At 46.8% G+C, this 22407-nt stretch overlaps 1 protein-coding gene across 1 annotated transcript; it reads right to left on the bottom strand.

Moving 5' to 3' along the window:
* Window positions 1-261: 261 nt before the first annotated feature.
* Window positions 262-21133, bottom strand: CDC42 (cell division cycle 42). Its single transcript, XM_042831286.1, has 6 exons — window positions 21050-21133; window positions 13296-13437; window positions 9302-9374; window positions 7495-7604; window positions 7178-7375; window positions 262-1682 (listed from the first exon to the last, which is right to left on the bottom strand). The coding sequence occupies exons 2-6, from the start codon at window positions 13398-13400 to the stop codon at window positions 1593-1595; spliced, it is 576 nt and encodes a 191-aa protein (XP_042687220.1). The 5' UTR covers window positions 13401-13437; window positions 21050-21133; the 3' UTR covers window positions 262-1592.
* Window positions 21134-22407: the final 1274 nt, after the last annotated feature.

Here is a 22407-nt window from a genome sequence, read left to right as displayed (position 1 = left end):
GGAACACGTACATCACCCCCTCAGTTAAGAATCAGAGTCTCCCCTTCAGATTTTGGTATGATTGCAATGATTATGTCACAAATCGCAGCAATCTCAACAGAATTTAGGCCAGCAGCAGAGATGAGGGAAGAAGGATCTTACAGAATTAGGTATCAAGGAAAGGCCCACATTAACTTGCAAGCTCACAAAGGATAAAAGCCACGTTTTCAAGTCCTCCACGCTCAAGAGAAAGACTAGAGAAATAACTACCCTCAGGCAGGCTTGTGAAGATATTTTATGTTTAATACATCTGAAAAGAATGCATATACAAAGAACTTAGACATGAAAAAGCATTGGTTCAACACTAATGAGTTGACAAGAAATTGGAGTTTGGGAAGATGGAGAAGATTCCCTAAGTCTTTTCCCTAAAAGAAAAACAATTTAACTTGCAAGCCAAAATGTGGTTTGTGGTAAAGTCCCTACGAATACTGCTGTCTATGTAAAGATCCTGCACACAATCCTTGTTGGGCTGGAACCCATCTTACAGCTTCAAGGTTACTTAAAATGCAGAAAAAGGGGATTCCCTCAACTGGTCCCTGCATGGTGCCATGCTGAACACTAGGAAACCCTCCCCACAGTTCCTTCCTACTGACAGGTCTGTCTTTCAACCTCTCCTTGAAGGACACCAAACCTTCGTAGGGAGATGCACCACCAGGACCAGCTCTCATTCCAATACATGCCAGGTTCTTTCAGTGCATCCAGACAGCAGTGGGTATGCTGGTCCTTGGAAGCATTTCTCAAATAAGAAAGGATTGGCAGAAAGATGGGCTTGTTAAAAGCCAACTGTATCAGTTGGGCATGCTTTAAAAGGTGCAGTTATTTCTTCATCCCGTGACCAAAAGCTCACAAAGAGACTGACAAGTTAGTTTCCAAGTCTGATGGTGCATCCAGGAGAAAGGATTCTTCTGTGCCTAAAACTTTATAACTTAGAGGACGGGGCAGAAATTTATGACTTGCACAGTGGGAAGCCAGGGGGAGAGAGAGAGAGAGAGAGATACAAGGCAACTTCAGAGGAGATGCAGATACATTTTCTACACTCCTCCTTAGAGGAGCACCAGCTTGGGACATCTCACTTTCCTGTATTTGTCTTTAGTATGAAAGGCTGTTCACACGCAGGCTGCTGGCTGGCTGCAGAACAGCCCTAGGAGTTCTTGAAACCAGAACTAAGTCTTGCCAGACTGGCAGAAGGGGCAAGGCTTCAGTAAAACAGCCTAGAATTAGTCTGTTACAGAAAAAAGTCATGACAAGCATGCCTGGATTTTAAACAAAAAAATTAGAAACAGTAAACAAAATAAAAAACTAGTACTGATCAGTGTTTTCTGATACTACGTAATTACTCAAAATTAACTAGTTTAACTGAATTGAGGGACACTGGGGAATAAACACTAACATTCTCATCTCACACAGGGATCGTGTGGGGGAGATGGGAGTGCAGGGTATTCGTCATTATTGCAAAAAACAAATTTTAAAATTTGTATCTTTAGTTTGATTTAAACATTGCTTTTAGTATGACATCAAACACCAGCTTTGCAGAAGGGGCTGTGGAGGGACGTTCATAGCAGCACACACCTGCGAGTCTTCTTCGGCTCCGGAGGCTCCAGGGCAGCCAATATCGCCTCATCAAATACATTCTTTAGGCCTTTCTGAAAAGGGGCAAAGAGAGAAAGGGGCAGGTCTCATTTCTGAGTTCACACAAACAAAAGCACCGAGAGCCAGGTGGCAGACCAACCCCTGCAGCGAGGGACCCCCATCCGACACCCAGACCCCCCACCTCCTTTGCTCAGCAAGGTCTGCCCAGCTGCACTGCTGCCATCAGCAGCTCCTTATCGCAGCAGCCCATCTGCTGACCACGAGCACAGTGCTTAGAAAATAGAGCAGTACACTCCACGAGAAGCAAACACACGGACCGAAGTCGTTTCCTTAAGGCAGTTTTTATGATTAGTTGGGCAGTGACACATCTGACATGCGAACAACAAAGCAGAAAGTGCTGCATTCGAATGGAAGAGCTCTACTGGAGCACGGCAGCACAGCAGGGCAGACACCTGCGTGTCGAGGGGAGGAGAGGAGACAAGGCAAGCATGCAATGATAAACTGATCCATGACACGCTCAGGGCAGGATTCCGGCCCCGCAGCCTGTGCTCAGGAGCACGCAGGTAGAGGCCAGAAGCTGTGCATGGTATCAGAGTCGAAATGGGAGGAGTACAAAGCAGGGACACTGCACAGGTGTTAAACTGAAGCCAGGAAGAGAAAATCAGAATAAAGCTTCATCAGTCATTTATACAAACAACCGCAGTTTTTAATTTCAAAATTTAAGGAAACTACAATTGACGTTATTCTCCTTCAAACAATAAAAATCAGAAGCGTAAGAGTAAGAAGCAGCTTTACATCTTACAGTAACAGGCTTTAAGAATCTATTACTGAAATGTTCTATCGTGTTAGTGAAAGCAAGAGAGTCTTAACAGTTCATAAAGCAGTAGCAAATACATCGATATTTCCTTCCCAAGGACTTACAAATACTCCACTACAGCACAGACAGCCAAAGCAATTGCAACAAAAACATCTCACTGCACAAAGGAGAACCAGAAATTCCTTCACATTACAGCATCACTTGCAGATCACCGTTCCATGTACTTTTGTCATGCAATTACATTTAACAAGTCACAAGTAGAAATTGAAAACACGCAACGCTTCTTCCAGCTGGATTCAGGAAGATCAAACATCATGTCTTATTCTTTCAATCTTTTTCTTATAGAGAAATGATGTAATCAGATCCTTTCCCCCAACAGCCTGAATTATAAAGCTACCCACATCTGGCAACCCAAGCAGCAGAGAGTTAAGCGAGTCCAGTTCACGTTCCATGGTCACAATGTTTTACTAAAGATTTTAAGCACTGTCAGTCCAAGAGCTAATACAGAGGTTGCTCTAAAATGGTAAGCAGACAACAGCTTTCAACAGAGGTGGCTTTATTCGTTTTTAACCAGGTTTCTACAGTAGTGGGACAGAGGAAGCAGCAGCAAGAGGGGAAGGAGAAAGTTTAGAATATACAGCACTTCCTTTTGGGCTGAGTTTCCGGAGGCTCGAGGGCAGCTAGGATAGCCTCATCAAACACATTCTTCAGACCTCTCTACAAGACAGAGGGGAGGAGAAAAAACAGCAGCCAGGTTAGAGGATTAGAGAAAAACAAGCAGATACAAAGAGCATTCAGGATAGAGCAGGCTGAATTCACACAGGCAGTAACAAGATTTACTTTGCAAAAAACAAAGTAGATCCCAGGAAGAAATCTCCTTTAGACAACCCAGAAGCAAAAAGAGACAGACAGAACATGTGACAGACCACCAAGTTAAACAACACCAACACCCAAGAGGGCAGAGGCACAAACACAGCAGCTGGCAAAGCCACCTGAGGAAGGAGCTGCTCACAAAATCGTGTTTTCCCCTAAGTGCTGCAAACACACCTGGTGAGTTACAGGGGAACAAACACACGGGAGAGCTGTGTGCCCCACCGAGTGCACTCCTCTGGCAGGTCAGCAGCCACGGCAGGTGCATGGACTCACTGCTGCACCTACAGCAGCAGCCAGACCAGAGCGAAGGCTCCACACCATTCTGCTCTGTGAATTCAGCCCCGAATAACTGAACAACTCCAGACAGCAGGGAAAACACGACCTGGGATTGAAGCGGTGCCTCTCTAAGTAAGCCACTGTCATCTTCAGACATTGGCTGTTCAGTCACACACAAAGTGATGCAATACCTTACCTAACAGCCAGCTACAGGAACGATGCACTTCAGTTATTCAGTTAGTCATTAAAGCAAGTGTAACCATTCAAAGGAAAACAGACACTACGTTAGGACTGGATAACCAAGATCCAGCACTGCGCAAGCAGTCAGAGCTCTAAGAGGTCTGCAGGGATTGCATCAGAGCACAGAGCATGCCTTGCAGTTACCGTAAGCACAACAAGACCACCACAGTACATCAGCACTCCCACACAGCTCTGCCAGGTTTCACGTGAACGCCAGAAGTGAAACCTGGCTCAGTTTGTGCTAACTGGACTCGCCTAAATCTACTGTCACCAGTGCAACCTTTGTAACTTCTGAAGAACTGCTTTATGTCAGCCAAAGAAGAACAGAAAAGCTTCAATTACTTCCTGCAAACATTTGTGGCGTTTGTAGATTTTTGTTTTTGAACACCATCCAAACAAGAGGTTGGTTCAGATACACCCCTCTCAGCAAGTCTTTTACTGGAGCACTCACACAGGAGGTCTCTAAGACAATTCCACCTGGAAGCATTTATGTCCAAGTTACATGCAAGGTTATTAACTCACTTTTATCAAGTACACATGCAATTCTGTACATTTTCTCCAGATGTTTTAAGAGCTGCAACCTACGCTCAAAAAACCTTAGAGACCTCCAATTGATAATGCCTAAATGCAGCCTGAGTACTAGTTAGATATTCCCTCTCTGAGGATAAGGCTGTAGCATAGACTCAATTATGCAACAAAGAACCCAAATAGGGCAAGAGTTGAGAAAAATAACACTTTTTTTTAGTGTACTACTCTTGGACTCCTCCTTTGCTTTCCTAGTACAGAAAAACAGGGATAAGTGATGACAAAAAAGGGTAAAATTACTGCGAGAACTGGACTGGAGACAGAAGCCTGGATGACAGAAGCCTGGGCACATGAAAGGAGCTGTGTTGGGTCTGAGCAGCCCACAGGCCTTGATGCTCTGGTTGAAGCAGCACTGCTCTGGGCCGCAGCAGCGAGCCAGCTGGGCTCTGGCTCTCTTTATCCCCACTTCCTCATGGGAAACTTAAGGGCCCTCACAAACCTGGTTTTGTCAAAACCATCAGCTGTGCTCAAGCCCAGCATCAGAAAAAAGGAACAAAATTCAAAGTGTTCCCTTGTGCTCAGTAGCTGCACAGGGAGCTACTCGGAGACTTAAGGATGACAGAAGCAACAACTGGCTTTATTTGCAAGTCCATCACCCTGCCCTAAAGAGGAAGTGTTACCTACTACTGGCAGTGGTGTTTGGGTATTATTTTGAAGGAAGAAGGCTGAAGGCATCGGTGCTGACTTACTTCAGTGCCTTCATCACAAGAAAAGCATTATACCTTAAAAAAAAAAAAAAAAAAAAAGTTGAAGAGGGAGGGAAAACAGAGTTCAGACTTTACCACTGCAGTCATCCAGACTCACGATGGTGCAGATACTCTGCCTTTACAGAACAAACTCAGCCTCTTAGGACCCACGTTTTGTGTTCAGAATATCTGACTGACACACAGACAAATGAAATCCTAAATCCTGGGGAAAACAAAAATAACAGCTCCGTAATTTTATGATTATTTACTACTGTTGTGAAGTCATTTGCAAGTTAGTGGGAAGGCAGAAAACCCCAGACAGCTGAGATGAACTGTGTTGATGGATGCCAAGGTAAAGAGATAACTGGAATTACCCAGCTGAACCCAGCTTCACTTGAAACCAACTACTACAGCACTGCCTTGCAGGTAGGAAAACAATCCTCCTGGCTAGAACAGCCAGCTGCCCTCTGTGCTCAGCAAACCACCAGCTCCATCACTGCTGGAAACGTCAAACATCCGCCCTCTGCAGAACATCCACGTTTCTGTTTGGCAGGTATTACCAACAGGCTGAGTAAGAGATGCTTTGCAGGGAAGGTCAATGACAAAATGAAGTCAAAAGAGCAGAGCAGAAGACTGACTAATCTTTCAGATGAGAAAGCCTCAGAATCCTCCTACCAGATTATTCCCAACTTCTGAGACCACTACTGGATATACAGCCACCAGAGTGCTCTGGAGGAAATTCAGGCTGAGCTTCCAAGTGCATAAAGCTGTTCTCTGCAACAGATACACTTAATTTATCTGGAAATTAAAAGAGTGGATAAACAATGAAGTTGTTCTATCAGCCCTTCTAGTAATTTCAGGTGCTTCCATGTAATTTGAACAGATTGAACAAAGCAAATTTGAAGACACAGAGGAAAGGGCAAAAAATCCTGCTATCCATTTCACCAACACGTAGGTCCCACAGTCTAGCCAGCAGCAGCATTCAGGTTGTGCAACTGACATCACCTATAGCAGGATTCCTTGCCACAACACCTCAGGGCAGCGTCCCACACGCTCCCTCAGAAGGCTGTTCTCAGTTTGAAAAAAAAAAAAAAAAAAAAAACACTCAGGATGACAAATGGAAAAGCCATTGTGCAACCTGGGCAGAGGATGCAAGGGAAGCAGAACTTCAGGCTTGGAAGCTCAGCAACAAAGTTTTGTGCTCAAGATACTACAGATCAGTGCAACAAAATGATAGAGTGAAAAGCTTGATATTGTGCACCTCTGGTTTGTGTACATCCTGTAGGTACTAATTCTTCACAGAGGAGCATTAAATACACTGCTAGGAGTTGTAATATATTGTGCAGGAGTGGACACACGAGATTATGTTTCCAAGGCACCCAAAGACAAGGCAGATCCTAGCTATCCACCCTCCCCACACTGACTTAAGGGGGAAAGACTGCCAGGTTTTGGTGCCTAGAGTCAGCAATTTCAGTCGTTTTCAGACTCATTTTCACACATTAGTTCACAGCACAGCCACGTTTATATCTTAAGAACTATATGATCAGTATTTTCTGTTTCAACAGAACTTCCATCTTAAGGCATACAAAGGTCACTGTCAACTGGGTGGGGAGAAGAGAAAGGAAGCTCTAAAAAGGAAGAGAAAGAAGCTCTCAATTAGGAAGGTTTCTATTCATAGAAGGAACAAAACTTACTTCACTAAGACAGAAACTGAGATCTGTTTTTTCTTTGACTGCTCTCTTCAGCTGTGAATTGCATTCTAACCCACTTATTGTCTGTAACATGCCTTCCAAGTTTTAGATAACAACTTTGCTCCAACACAAAAGCAAACCCAGCAAGCAAGTCCTTCACCTCCCCTCTCCACTCGTGCCTAAATCTTCACAGGCTGATCTGCTTTGTACCACTGCCAGCTCCTCGTGCCTGAGAACAGGACAGAGAAAGCTACTGTGTCAACAGCAGAAATGGAGCTCACAGCCTTTCACAGTCATTCCGAGCTGTTTTTCCCCTGTAACTGAAAAAAATATATCTGTATATGGAATACAAGCAGAAATGGTCAAAGACCAACTCTTACCTGCGTAAGCGCAGAGCACTCCACGTATTTAACAGCCTTCAGGTCCCGGGCCAGTTTTTCGGCTGTCTCTGGAGTTATGGGCTTCTGCTTGTTCTTGGCAAGTTTTTCAATCGTTGAAGGATCATCTCTTAGATCAATTTGGGTCCCGACAAGCAGGAAAGGAGTCTTTGGACAATGGTGAGTAATTTCAGGTACCCACTAAGAAGAGAAGATAGAGTACTTATTAGTGACCACCTAGTCAAGATTAACACTTTAGGTACTACTAAAATCACAGCAGCAGCTCCTTCTCAGGAGAACTTGGGCAGAGTCAAACCAACCTTTTCTTTCACATTTTCAAATGAAGAAGGAGATACCACTGAAAAACAGACCAGAAATACATCTGTCTGTGGATAGCTGAGGGGTCGTAATCTATCATAATCTTCCTGACCTATAAGGGAGAAGATTAACACAGTATTAGAGGTAGACACCAAAATATTGCCTTCTACAGGTTGTTAGAGTACACAATCCAGCACAAAAGCATTACTGTGAGTAGTTCTAACGCTTAAGCAAATGCACTGAATCCAAACATTCAGGGAGCCTATATTCAGATACAGAATTCATTCAGTTGCTATGTAACAACAAGCTGCTTAAAGTCACAAGAGAGAAGGGAAGGTCAGCAGTGTGCCCTAATAAATTCTTTTTAGGTCAAGCAGCCTCAGACTGCAGAATGTAAATCTGGCTGTAAGTCAGGTCTTCTGCACCTACTCTACCATAAAATATATTCCGACATCGAATTTCATTAACACGCTAGAAGTAAAGTTTCAGAAGCAATTCTGCTCCCTAGGAGGTCCCAGTTCACATCTGAAAACATCTAGGGAAGCGTTCTTTAAACAGCAAGAGAAGAATGCTGCTGTTACAGGTGTGGGAGTAACAAGGCTGCCTAGCAGCCATCCCCTAAAAATATACACAGGGCAGGCTGTGCTTCAAAGGAAGCCAAGCTGCTCCCTTTGGGCTGCACATCAGACAGCAGCAGACCCTGCAGCACACTGCAAGCACCGACCCACCAAACTGCAGCAGCTCATTTCTACACCTGCTCAATTCAGTGCCACTCTTCTCAGAGCAAAGCAAGGCTCCCGTTTAAGGAGCTGCGTGAGCTGGCAACCAGCTGAGAAACATTTGTTCCAAAAACACTTGGATTTCAACCGAGTGTCAAAGACCTCAGCGACCTTAAAGGAGCTGACCACACCTGGACACCTCAGTGGAAGATCTGCAGACTGAAGATGGAGATCTGAACAGCTTGTGGCAGCTGCTGTACTTCTCTGGACACACATGGGAGCTAAGCACTGACCAAAACAAGTTGTTGCAATTAAAAGTACCCCCCAAAAAGCTGTCTTCACAGTAGAAAGTTTTTACAATATGTCAGTCATTAATACGGGTTTTTTTCATTTAAGTTCTGTACCTTGCACTAGGAGCTGCTGTTTAGTAAAAAGATGGGTGACCCTCAAAGCAGCAGCCCTTTAATTTCACAAGCTTGGCTCCAAAAGGAAAGCTTTTATTTTCATCAAGCTACATGCACTAAGTCATTTGGCTTCTTCTCCACAGAGCATCTTATCCAGGAACTAAGGAGTTTGTAATAACATACAAACCACGCTTCTGAGAACAATGTGAAGAGTAATTAAAGCCTTAGCACTTAACTGGAGCACAAGATCACATCAGTAATTAATAAAACACTAACAATGCATCTGTAAGAATATAGCTGGAAAGAGTCCCATTAAGTTCTACCAAGGCAATTTTAGGCAACATTTTACCAGCCAAGTTCTCTGACAGGACTGCACTGAACAACAGCCTGCAATATCAGAAGTTGTGTACTGCTCTGCTGTTATCACGTGCTGGGGACTGGACAAGTCCTGGGTAAGCTCCTACCCCCTCTTGTTAAGTTCTCATGCTTGCTAATAAATGCAGATAGCTGTGTAACCACTGCACATTACTCCAGCCACGGACTCAAATACAGTCTAATCACAATGAACAAAGAAGCCTGCAGACTTTTCCCTTTCAACTTTTGCCTCTTCTGGTACACCTTTATGGTCAGCATCACTTCAGCTAAATCTAGGGCAGTTACAATTACACAAGCACTCGATTTCTCACCTGCAGTATCAAAGAGGCCTAGAGTGTAAGGCTCTCCTCCAATCATAACCGTTACAGCATAGTTATCAAAGACCTGTTCAGGAAAGAAACATTTAAGAGCAGGTCAGTATGCCATCTTTCAAGCCATCGCACTACTTACCACGTTGAGCCCCCTCTGATTTGTACAAGAGTCATCTCAGCAGGCCAGAATCCGTCACGCTTCCTGCACTGCCACTGAGGCTGTTAACGGGATGATTCCATTTGTGATAGGGATGCAAGAGTTATTTCCACACTTTCTCTAAAGTAAAGGCACACTAGATACACTGCTGCATCTAATACCATAAAAGCCACTGAACAAAACACCTGTAACAGCTCTTGCCTGTAATTGAGAAGATCAGGCTACAGCATCTGTGCAGCAGCTGGTACAACAGTCCCATCCACGAGATCACAAGCACCCACTGCACCAAGTGTTTCACCCAGCAACTTGTACACAACACAGCTGATCACACGCTCCTACCCAAAGCCTTTTCCTTCTAAACCTGCAAACTCATTAACTCATTCTACTGCTGGAGGTCAACATTAATTTCAGTGACCATTTCATCTTCAGAACCAGAACAAAACGTTTCAGAAGCTATCTTCATCAAAAGCTTTTCCCATTAGAAAACAAAAAAAAAAGCTGTCTGCACATCGTGCTGCAAGTGATCTCAGCAAGGATGTGAAAGCTCCATTCCCTTCAACACAACAATCAAGTCTGAGCAGCTTCCACAGCCGAAGTAAATTGCAGCATTAAAGCAGGTCCCAGTGAACTCGGAAGGTTTTCACAGAAGTGATGGAAGGAGGAATGCTGAGACATGAGCTGTCACACCTATTCACAAGGTTTCATTACAAGCTAAGGCCCTTGAACAATTTCCACTAAGATATGCGACTAAGACTAGCAGAACAGCACTTCAAAGCTGAACTTTGATGAGTTCAGATCTGTCTCCTCTCCAGCCAATGCTCTGGTTAAAGCAATACCTGCCACATTGATTTTCCAATTTGTTACAACCCACTGTTACCCAGAAGGAAGTTATGCATCCCCAGAACCACCAACTAGAACTGGAAGTTTCCCTCTCAAACAGTTATGGTTTAACCTTCAGGATTTAAGGACTGCAAGAGACTTCAACATTCACCCATTACCTGCAGCCCAATCCTTTGACACACTGCCCTGATTTTGCTTTACTGCACCCTCCTGTGAGCATCCAGCCACAGCACAAGACCTTCAGGGTGCGGAAGGAGGCTGCAGGCATTTCACAGGCACATTCCATGCGCAGTGACCACTACTTCAACACCCCAAAGTACAAACGACCCAAAGGATCAGGAAGTGGCATGCTCCTCACTGAAGGTCACAGCACCGACTCTTTGAGGCGTCAGAGGATTTTGACAAGCTTGAAATCCCAAAGATATTCCTTAATCAGCACTCCTGCTCTGGCCCTTTACTATTACCTCATCTGTACCCAGTGAACAGAGTTTAAGTTATTAAATGCAGCTGGCCCTTAGGAGGATTAACACACTTGGTTTTTGTTTTTAAAGGTACAGCTAGAATTGAGAAAGGCTGTGGATCCAGCACTGGAGAGGCCAGGGTTAAAAGGCCAGCTCTTCATGACAAACTTGCATGCACCACAGATCTAGCACAACCACCATTTCATTCTCAGCTGTGCTGAACAGCCTAAAACCCAGAGCAGCAACAGACCAACAAGAAGTTTCAGTTCCTGCTGGTACCAGACAGCCCCCTACAGCAGGAAGCTCAAGCTTCCACGTTACAGAACTCACACCACATACCATTCCCCAGGCACTGACAGTGCCACTGCAACACAAGTTCCTTGTTGCTTTTTTTGAAAAGGGAACGATGTCAAAAATACGCATGCGATAAACTCCATACCAGCACAAAATCCGCGTCCCCCTGGGAAATACCCTTGAGAAAGAAAAGCAAAACAGAACCAACTGAAAGATCCTATCAGACTGAACCAGCAGCTGCAGAGTGCAGGTACAGCCAAGCAGGGCAACAGCACACACAGCTTGTATCAGAGCCTTCAGCAGCTACACGTGCAGAACAGATCAGTTTGAAACCAGACTCAGGCTTACAGAGCACCTCACCTGCTACTAACTGCTCTGTGCCCTGTCACAAGGCTCCGCCTTCATTTTGGAATGATGCTGTTACACTTCTATTCCTATTTATTACTACAAGCATTAGCCAGAATATCAGAGCCTACTTACCAGTTCTCAGAGCCTGAAAGAAGCCTTTAGGCCAGAGGTGGCAACTGGCCTGTGATATTCCCAGAACACTGAGACTCTCAAGATAAGGTTCAGGAGGAAAAAACGATTTCAGAAGCATGGGACAGTTTTAAAAAGTACCACAATTGAGCCTCAGCACATCATGACCACACTTCAATGACACGTAACTCGAGTAGCTGTTCCACACTGCTCATGACCAGGGCTTTATAGATACTACCATCTGCAGGACAGCAGACTTGAAACGTGTATTTTGAAACCTCACAAGTTTAAGATTGAAACATCTTTGAATGTAATGAAGGGTAACTTCACTGGGGATAAATATAGAAGCTTCAGGCTCACTGCTGAAACCTCACTGAACACTTTCATTTTGTCTTGACCATAAAGACTAGTTTAATAGGGCAAGCAGACTTCCCCAGGCTCTGTGCAGTGCTTGGTTATCCCAGAAACAGCACAGCAGGTTTCTCTGCACCACTCGACAGCAGCAAAGTGCAGATTCAAACACAACCAGTCCCCTGCCAGTCCTAAACAGGAGGATCTCTGCAAAAGGCTGAGCTTTGGTCTCCATGCCTACACGCAGCCCTCAGGCTGGTCACTGCACCAAGCTGCGTGCTCTCAGGCTTGGGATACCTGCACCACTTCTTCTTCAGCACCAAATCCACAACTAAGCTCACAAAAAGTCAGTCCTGTTCCAGGGAAGCCTCAAGTTTAGCAAGCTGAAAAGTCTTCAGAGAGTGGTCAGAGACAGCAACTAAAAAGAATCACAGAAACTTCCTGCAGCTTCTCTGTCACAAAAACGACTTCTTTCTCCCCTTTGGCTTGGTGGGTTCCTTTTTTTGTCTGCTTTTACACAAAGTATCTGCTGCTCTGAAAGAGGCACCATGAAGAACCCAGCATCTCAAAGGAGTTCTGTTCTTTTAAGTTGCTTTGTAACAGCCCAGTGACCCCCAAAACAAACTGAACATCCCACTGCCAGCATGCCAATCCTGCACAGGCACTATTAGAGCAATACACTTCTCTATCAGAAAAACAACACATGCAGTCAGACTGCTCTAACCTCGATCTTGAGACAAGCCAAGGGATTTGGTAGCTCAGAAAACTGACACTGTAAGACTCAAAAAGGTTACGACAGGCGTTACATGACGACAAAAGGAATACATACAAAGCTGTAAAATATCTGTATGCACAACTGGAATGAGACTGAACACTCTAGATCCAAACAGGACTTCAGCTGAACAGGAGGAGTAAGCACACACTCCACACTACACTGCGTGATCTCTCAAAGCTGCAAAGCAAAAATCAGCACCAAAAATGGTAACTGTGGTCAGTGACCATCTCAGCAGCATGAAGTACCATTTTCCCTAAAAGTAAAGGTGTGGCTGCAACAGAGCTCAGCAAGCTGGAGACAAGGAGTTCCTGCTGCCCGACCTCCACTTTGCACTTTTAGCAACTGCAGATAATCTGATTCAGAAAATCCAGCCAGTGGCCATCAACAAACAGCAGCCAAGATCCTACAAAGCACTCAAACAGCAGGAATTGACTGCACACAGGAAAGAACCCCAGCACCACCAGGTGACAGCAAGGATCAGCAGCAGCATAGACCCTCATTACTTTTCCATGGTGCATCAGCCTGCAACAAGCTGAAGGTACAGATATTGAGGTGTTCATGCCACAAAACTTCTTCAGAAAGGAAACTCATGCTGCACAACCCGCCATCCCCAAGAACTGGAGCCATTCTCACACTCACCGTTGGTACGTATTCCGACGGGAACTTATTTGTTGTGTAAGAAATTAAGAGGCAGGTTTTACCGACAGCACCATCTCCCACAACTACACACTTAATCGTCTGCATAGCTGAAGTCTGCTACAGTATCAACTCCAACGTGAACCTGAAAGGAAAAAAGAAAAAAAAGATTTAGGATTTTCATTCCCCCCGGATTGCAGTGTGTGTCATTAGACAGCTTCAGCTGAGCCCAAGGCACTGACAGGATGCACTGGGATCTGGCAGGAAGGTATTCCTACACGAAGCGCTTGATGCAATCACTCCATTGCACACATCAGAGGACATTCATTTTCATATATGCAAATTCTTCCAAATTGCTAGCCTTTGCATTGCACACCATTGCCAAATACCAGCTAAGTTTGGCACAGTCACTTTTCACATCAGGAAGAATCTGGTAAGTCAAGTCACTCTAAAATACAACATATTTTTTGCCTGATTACCTACAGCTGGGCAGAAAAGGTCCCAATGCCTTTCAGTCTATTTCTAATGCACAAAAGCACCCAGCCTTACATGCACTGAAAAATGGAAGTGCAAACTCGGGCCTTGCTAGCTGCTAAGTAACATATCTCCCAAGAGATCTTACCAAGGAAATGCAGCAGCATGAGCTCTGAAAATAGCTCACAGGATAAAAATAAGCAGGTACAGGCAGAAGCACGCACGGTTTTTTTCAAAGGCGAGCTCTGTAACCTTCATGTTTCAGCTCCATTTCACCTGCGCCTTCAGCCCCGCTCAGAACAGAGCAGCTCAGAGGGCCCCCATTTCCCAGGGAATCCATCACTCTCCAGATGCTACAGAGCCACGATGCAGCAAACTGTTTCAGTGCTGCCCCTGGACAGATTTGAGCGCTGTAACTGACTGGGTACTTTCCACCAATACTTCCTCCAAACCTTAGCTGGCTTCCTCCAGAGCCAGGCACAGCCTGGTAATTAACCTTCATTAAGCTATCATTAAGCTATTACTCTAATGAGTAAAATTACCAAGCCTTCAGTCATGTTACCATACGAGAGGATGAAACCCTAACCCCACCAAGCCTAATTGCAAAGCTGCCAATACTTCCAAACATTTCCATATTATTTACACAAACAGCAAGGATTTGCTTACAGAGATATCCTCCACCAGGGTGGGGGATACAAGAGCCTCAGGGCTGCAGCCTCACCTCATCATTCTGCCTTCTGCACTGAGATCAACCCCATCAATATCATGGAAATGGCACCCATTCAACACAAAACACAGCTGAAAACAAGGTCCTTGTCAGGGAGCTGGATGCACTATCCTGGAATCCACTCTTCCACAGGAAAACATATGAAGATGCACACATCAAGTTGTGATAAAACAAAACAGTCCAGCATGAGACAGGCCTGCAGAAGAACTCATCCCCAAAGGGAATGCTAACGAAGGGAGGAAAAATTACAAAGTTTGTTTCCTCCTCACAAAGTGCCCATTAACAGCACGCCTGCGTACAGGGCACCCAGCAGGACCAGATAGCAGTTTTAAATACCAGAGGGAATTGAAACAAAAGTGGAAAGCACTGAAGTCATCCAAGATTGAGTGCAGTAAGTGGACTGAGACATATAATTATGAGCCTGGCGGTTGGGTCTAGAGAAGAAAGCTGATAAAGTCCAGGAATACAATGCAATTTGAGTTAGTTCTGCTCAACAGGGCTTTTTTTAAACCTGAATTCATTTATTCCTTCAAATCTTTGTATTCTAATCAAAGGAAAGAAGAAAAAAAGCATTTCAGTAAAGCACACGTTAAGTGACTGCATGTCTAACAGCTGCTCAGTTTTACCCCATCCAACATGCAATTTCAAAAGGGGATCTCACAGAACTCAAGAATATCCCAGGAAATGGGATTTCTGGGAAGTGAGGATTACAAAGCCTGGTAAGATTTGTCAAATTGATCAGATGGCTCCAGTGCAGACCCAAGCAGCTCACGTGTCAGAGTTTCGTTTAAAAGCTTGGTTACACTTTCATGAGAGACAAGTGAGCTCCCTTAGGAATCACCCCTAGAAGCAGCTAGCAAATGCAAGCATTAGGATGAAGAATTACCTGAACCACCAAAGAGGGATTATATGCCCACACCAAGTCTCACACATCTCAGTGCAGGCCTGAACGCACACCAGAAGTCACCGCAGATCACAAAAGGCTGAAGAAACCCTGTGTGAGGTGCCTCTGGCAGCCCCCCACGTATGGGGCACCCACAGACAGCCTCAGCCCCTCTCAGGAAAGCCTCCTTCCCCACTATAACAGCAAGCACCTGAAGTGCAGCATCACTGGCTGAAGCATCAGTGAGACGCTGTCAATCTTGACATACAGTCAGCATTCCCTACTGAAATGAGAAGCACAAACCATCTTGCCTTCACTCCCTCCACACAGCAGTTTAACTGCTGTAGAAGCCGCAAGCCCAGCTCGTTAAGATTCTTAACCTACTGATGTCTGTTTGCAGGTTAAAACGAGTACCTTCTTCTAAGGCAAAGGAAGCCCCGCTGTCAAATCTGTCTGCACATCCTGTGCAAGCTTCCTGTCAAGCCATGGCAGCACCACGGCTTCCTCTTCACACAGCACTGAAGCTGCTGCCATTTCATCACCCACCGGCTAACGCAGCTTGCTGCAAGCTGCCAGCTGACAGCCAACAACCATTTTGTGATGCTCCTCAGCGTGCACCACTGACACACAAACCTAAGCTCACCCAGCCTGCCACAGCGAGAAGTCTCCCAGATGAGGGGTATCAAAGCAATGTAATCAGCTGCTGGGAGGTTTTGCTCACCAGAGAGGAAAAACCAGAGCATTAAATGGAGAAGATCCTAATTGCATGCCTGCGTTACAAACCCAGCCCAGCAAACTCCGTCCCAGGAATGACCGTACGACACTCCGCCTCTCTGTGCGGGTAACGAACCACTGTCAACATCATTAAAGGACCTCAGAGCCCTCAGTGTTCCCTCTGTTCTGATGGTGCAAAACAGATTAAGGGCTGAACTCAGAACCAGTCTGAAGAGCGGCATTACCACGGCCAGCATCTTCCTCCGTAGGGGAACTGCAGCCATTCCCTGAAGCAAGCTGAAGTTTCCAGACCAAAGTCCATCTTTCAGCTCCCCAGGAGCCTTCCTCATGGAGCAGACCTCACCCCAAGCAGCTGAGAAGTGACAGATGTGCTACTTCATGAAATTGAAAGGCTTTATTACACTCTAAACCACTTGGTGCCAAGGTTACCTGCCCATCTTGCCCGTAGCTCAGATCACTGCAGGCACACAAGGTATCTCAAACGTTCAAGCTGAGTTTATGGTTTGGGGGTTTAATTTCCCCAAACATTAAAAAAAAAAAAAAAAAAAAAAAAAAAAAAAAAAAAAAGAAGTCTGACAAAATACAAACCAGCACACAGCTGCACTCCTTCAAAACACAGCAAGTGATCGAGTTTAAGGCAAAACCTGTAAAGAACAGGGGGGACTGACTTCAGAAACAATCCTGCACCGCAGCAGTTAAAGACCTTGAAACCAACCACACAACAGCTGTACCCTCTGAGGACTTTTTGGAGCTGCCACTAACAGTTCAGCCAGCCCTTAAAGCCAGTCTCAAAACTTACACTCTGAGAGGTGCTGCTGTTTGTTTTAAACAGAAGTTGTTTCAGCAGCCAAAAGAGCTGCTGCGTTACAAAGTGCCATCGAGGCAACCACAAGAATTCTGGTGGAGATCCAACCCCCACCATCACCCAGAGGCTTGGCCAGAAGCTCCCAATGTGCGTGGAAGTAACTGGAGGTGCCACCTCCCCCCTGCCCACGCCTGAGAGCTGGAAATGCTCCAGCAGAACCATCCAGAGACACGGGACCACCAGCACAGACGGAGCAGCACTGTGACACCCAGGCCGAGGTTGTACCTGCTATCAGGAACCACGTGCTCCACGCAGGGGCAGCAGGAGATCCCAGACACATGCTTCAAGTCTGCCCCTTGACAGGGCCTACCTATCCCAAAGTCTCTAGGGCTTTGAAGTAACTTTTTTTCTGGACGAGTTACTATGAACTACCAAGGGGGAAGCTCGAGGTCACCTCAAAACGCAGCTCTTGGAGATTAACTGATGTTTTCTGTGCTTAATGCAACTTTCTGCAATTACGTAAGAACTGACAGCTACCCCTTCAGAAGGGCTCATCACAACGGGCTGATGAAGACCTACACAAGACAGGAAGCGATACAGCCAAGTGGGAGAATTTCAGAAGTCTGAAGTTAAACTCCTACCAGCATTAACACCTTTCAAGTTCTACTACTTAAAAGGAAAAAATAAAAGACATTCAACAGCCATGCCACTGCACAGCCCTGAATTCAAAACAAGCCTGGTCAAGCAGAGCATGACTCAGTGGGCACAGCACAGCAAGGCTTCGTGTGCTGACTGCAGCCTGCTCCTCTGGGACCTCAGAGCAACCACCTCCACATGAACTCAGCAGAAGAAGGCAGAGGATGTCATCCTGTATTAAACCCTGAGAAATACAGGAGCTTATGTTAAGTCCTTGCTTTTAGTCTTGAATTTTTACTCTCACAGCCCACAGACAGCTGTTCAACCCTGCTGTGCAATGAAATCTTGTTCAGTGCTTCTACACGGTGTAAAGCACATCTACCTGTATTTGCTTAGCTTCACGCTGCTAACAGTTCAAGATGCAAGCTTTACCTGTGCTCCTGTCTGCACAACAGCTCATCACCGGGCACACCAGCCCCCATGCTCAGCTCCCCTCCCTACAGCCAGACACGTTTAACAGTGCTACAGCTGACACTGACAGCAGCACAGCTGCTTCGGTGAGCATTTTTACGTAAGGGCAGCTGCCCTGCGTGCGCATGGGCTGCAGTGCTCAGAGAATGGCTCAGCTGCTGGCGCTCCATGCACACAAACTGCCCCAGTGCCGTCTGCAGGAAGCAGCGTGCTTATCTCAGGCCTATCAACAAGACTGCTGAGCACTGAAGAGACGATGCTTTGCTGAGAATAACATTCCAGAAGAGACTTTTCATTGATGCTCATCTCCCTTGGTGTTCCTAATACTTATATTTAGCTGAAGCCAGAGGTAAAGTAGCAGAGGCTGCCCTGCGCTCAGCAAATGAGGAGCTAACTGCCATGGCTGGTGCCAGCCTCACATTCTTCCTTTTCACGAGACAGGAGGACACTGGGAATCATGCCTCACCATTCAGAAGAAATGGGGTAAATCTGCAGCAAAACAACTTAAAAAATAGTCATTTCAAAAAGTTTTTCCCCCCCAAAATTCGATGCTTTCATCCCACATTAGTGGGAAAGGAACTACTATAAGAACCCAGGGACACCCTGCCTTCATGCAATTTCTGTCACTTCTTTTGCCTTCTGGTCATTTTGGCCACTTACCTTCATGCAGGCAGAAGATGCAGCAAGGGTGCTGTTATATGTTAAACCCTTAAAATACCATTTTATGTGTATGCCAGTACAAAGGGGTGACAGGAGAAATGGCAAAAGCCTACAACGCACTAAGTGTGTAAAGAGAGCTCCTGCTAGAGCACTAGAAACCCACATTGCTTCCACTTAATGCAACAGCACCTCAGAAACTGAGCGTCAAGTGTGAGGATGATTCCACCCCCCTACAACTCCTCCTGAAGGGCAATGGCTGCAATTCATCATCAAGCCCATGGGCAGAGTCGAAGCTGGGCTGGACACAGCAAGGCAGAGGACCGAGGTGTGCAAGTCTGTAGGTGACTTCAAAGCTGTGAGCTTTTTTTATTTTTTATTTTTTTTAATGTTTCAGTGTGAAACACAACCAGAACCGCAGTGGTGCACGTTCAGTGTATCGGACGAGTTCTCTGAAGCAAAGCTGGAACCCAACTACACCAACGTGCTGTATTCACTTTGAAGCCTGCAGTGCGACAGATAACTTCTGGAGAGATTTCAATTAAGATGTCCCAGCTGCCCGTGCTGGTAAGACTGGGAAACATTTTTCAGTACAATTGCATTTCATCTAGAAGGAGCTTCTTATCAGGATTAGCAAACATTGTGCTGCTCTCAGCACCAACTTACCATATTTTCTATGGGAAAGCAAAAGCACAGTTACGCTCTCATCAGGAAAATCCCTACAGCTTTCAGTTGGGCTCCATTTCCATTTAGCAGCCATCTTTCCAGTAAAAAACACCTCCATTGTTCTTAGGTATCTAAAGACACTTGTGGTACTCCGGCCCTTCGGACCTTTTTTGCTTAACAATAAAAACACAACAAATTTCCACCTGGCCATCAGTCCCCAGCAAACAATTCCAAAGCAGGATATGTAACGAACTGGAAGCATCAGGCACAGCTCATGAATAACCAAGTTCAAAGCACGCAAATCTAACGATTTAAATTTCTGTCTAAGACATGCTGGCAAACTGCAAACGTGTTTTATCCTGCATCACAGCAGTTTTTATTCCTCACCAAGCCTTAAAAATGCTTTTCCTCCTTATTACTGAAGCATATAAGCAGTAAACACACTGAACAAGGAATCATTTCACAATTAATAATATATTGATTCAAGTCTTACGCACATCTGCATTACCTGCTTCAGGTGAATATTTGCCTACACTGTCTGCCCCACCACCTTACACTAACAAGCACTCGTTTACAAGCCAGAACAACACATTTCCACTTAATACAAAGGCTACCTAAACTTGTTTCTGTGCAAGAATATCTTGCTAACCAGCAGAGCCAAGCTCCCAGTGCTCACTGCCTTACTGCAATCAGTAACACTAGAAGCTTGACCCGGGTTTTAATTACTCTTCTAAAAAAAGGCCGTTTGGGGTGCTCCAATTTAACATTTTGAATAAAGCCAGCCAGGCCCTCTTTCTCTAGGGGAGAAGAAACACAAACGGATACAATCACAAGTGCTCAGACTGAACTACTTTTGCCTACACATCTATCACATCCTCCCACCCAGGCCTTGCCTTCGTGGTGCTGTCAGATGATGGGAGCAGAGCAGTGCTGGCAGATGGGGCAGGCACCGTTCTCAGCTCTGCTAAGCACAGGTTGCACAGACACCTGGGCACGGCGTCCCGTTGTCGCCAGCAGCTTCCAAGCTCCATCCGCTCACAAGCGAAGCAGCTACGGAAGGGGCATTAAAATACACCACTCTCGTCTTCGAGACCTCAAAAACGAGAGAAACGCCCACCACAGCGAGCCCCCAAAGAACCAGCGGGACGGCGAATGACCCAGCGGCATCTAGGCGAGACAAAAGCCGGGGAGCGCCTCCCAGCTTCCCCAGGAGGAGGAGGAGGAGAGGGAAGGAAGCGTTTCGCGGTGCCTAAAGCGAAGCCCACACCCGCGCTGCGCCTCGGACCCGCATCGGAGCTGGGCGTCGCTCCCGGAAGAAGCGGAGGCCCAACCTGCGACACCCGACCTCCGCCTTCCCCTCCTCCCTCGGGCGGCCGGGCGGCACCGCGGGGCTCGCAGCCGGAGGGCCCGCCGCTTCCTGCCGAGCGAGGCCAGGCCGGCCCCCGCCCGCGGCGCCGGGAGCGGAGCGCAGGGCAGACCGAGCCGGGCGGACCGCCCCATCCCCACACACAGCTCGGCCCCGCTCTGCGCCAACAGCCCCGGCCCAGCGGCGGTGAGGCCCCGCACTCACACAGCGCAGCCCCAAGGAGCGCTGCTCGCACACGGCCGGCTCCGGGCCCGGCTCGCCTACCCGTCCGCCCTCCCCTCCGCGCTGCGGACGCGCGGCTCCCAGCCTCCCGCCCCGCTCCGGCGCTGCCGCTCACCTCAGACTCTCCGCCGGGCGTTGGCGGCTCGCTGCGGGGTCTCCTCCGCTTCAGGCGCAGGGGCACGCTGCCGGTGACGTCATCACGCAGAGCTGTGCGGGGCGTGGTGTTGGTGACGTCATCACGTAGGAACGTCAGGGCGGGGCTTGGAGCCGCGCTTCCAGCTCGCCCGGTTTGGGGGCGGTGGGGCTGTTTGGAAAAGGGCGCTTTGATCGCTCAGCGCTGCCGGTGCGCAACCTCGTCCTCAGTGCCGTGTCCACGCATCCCTTAAGTACCCCCAGGGCTGGGGACTCCCTGAGCAGCTTGACTGATACCACTAAACGAGCCAATGCAAAGGAAAATACACCGGGTCTGATGTTAAACATACTTAACAATACTGGCTTTCACAAAACTAGGTAATGTAAGCAAATCATCCTTCATCTACTCGAGAAGCCTGGTGTATCATTACCTAAGTCAGTGTGTGGGCCCTTTGCAGTGTAACACTGTGAAACTGGAAACTGGATACAAACAAGAGGAGTGCAATGTGCAGTCATGGAGAGGAAGACTGCTTACTTCATCTGAGGGGGTCCTGAGAGCCCCGCACCAAGCCGCTGAGCATGTGCAAGGAGGTGGGACCCTACGTTATACTGTACCATAGAACGGCCTGGGTTGAAAAGGACCACAGTGCTCATCTGGTTCCAACCCCCTGCTGCATGCAGGGTCACCAAGCAGCAGCCCAGGCTGCCCAGAGCCACATCCAGCCTGGCCTTGAATGCCTCCATGGATGGGGCCTCCACAGCCTCCTTGGGCAACCTGTTCCAGTGCATCACAGACTCACAGAATGGCCAGGGTTGGAAGGGACCTCAAGGATCATGAATCTCCAACCCCCTGCCACAGGCAGGGCCAGCAACTCCACGTTTAATGCTAAACCAGGCTGCCCAGGGCCCCATCCAACCTGGCCTTGAACACCTCCAGGGATGGATGGGGCATCCACAGCCTCTCTGGGCAGCTGTTCCAGCACCTCACCACTCTCACAGTAAAGAACTTCCCCCTGACATCCAACCTAAAACTTCCCTCCCTCAACTTAAATCCATTTCCCCTTGTCCTGCAGTTATTTACCCATTCAAGGAGTTGATTCCCCTCCTGTTTGTAGGCTCCCTTGAGATACTGAATGTTATTGACTATTGCTGAGCAGGAAACCTTTTGCATATGTAACGCAGGTAACGTATTTAAGCTGAAGATCTTTTGTTCAAGATATGTGCGGTTAGGGTGAAGATATCCACTCAGGGAGCATCGGGACACTCAGACATAGCTCTCTCACACAGTGTTTGAGTAGCAGGAGCCAAAAAGCAGCGTCCTGGCTGAAAGAGAAAACTCAT

This window comes from Centrocercus urophasianus, unplaced genomic scaffold (assembly GCF_019232065.1).
Source record: "Centrocercus urophasianus isolate 14NV4802_14NV808 unplaced genomic scaffold, USGS_Curo_1.0 seq_36, whole genome shotgun sequence".
Taxonomy (NCBI): domain Eukaryota; kingdom Metazoa; phylum Chordata; class Aves; order Galliformes; family Phasianidae; genus Centrocercus; species Centrocercus urophasianus.
Note: the sequence above shows the minus strand (reverse complement) of the source record. Positions and strands in the feature narration are given on the sequence as shown.

Coding starts and splice junctions, on each gene's coding strand:
- CDC42 (XM_042831286.1), bottom strand. CDS start 13,400: ATGCAGACGATTAAGTGTGTAGTTGTGGGAGATGGTGCTGTCGGTAAA. Junction 9,375..13,295: donor CGTCGGAATACGTACCAACG/GTGAGTGTGAGA, acceptor TTTCCTGAACAG/GTCTTTGATAACTATGCTGT. Junction 7,376..7,494: donor TTGAAAATGTGAAAGAAAAG/GTTGGTTTGACT, acceptor TTCTCTTCTTAG/TGGGTACCTGAAATTACTCA.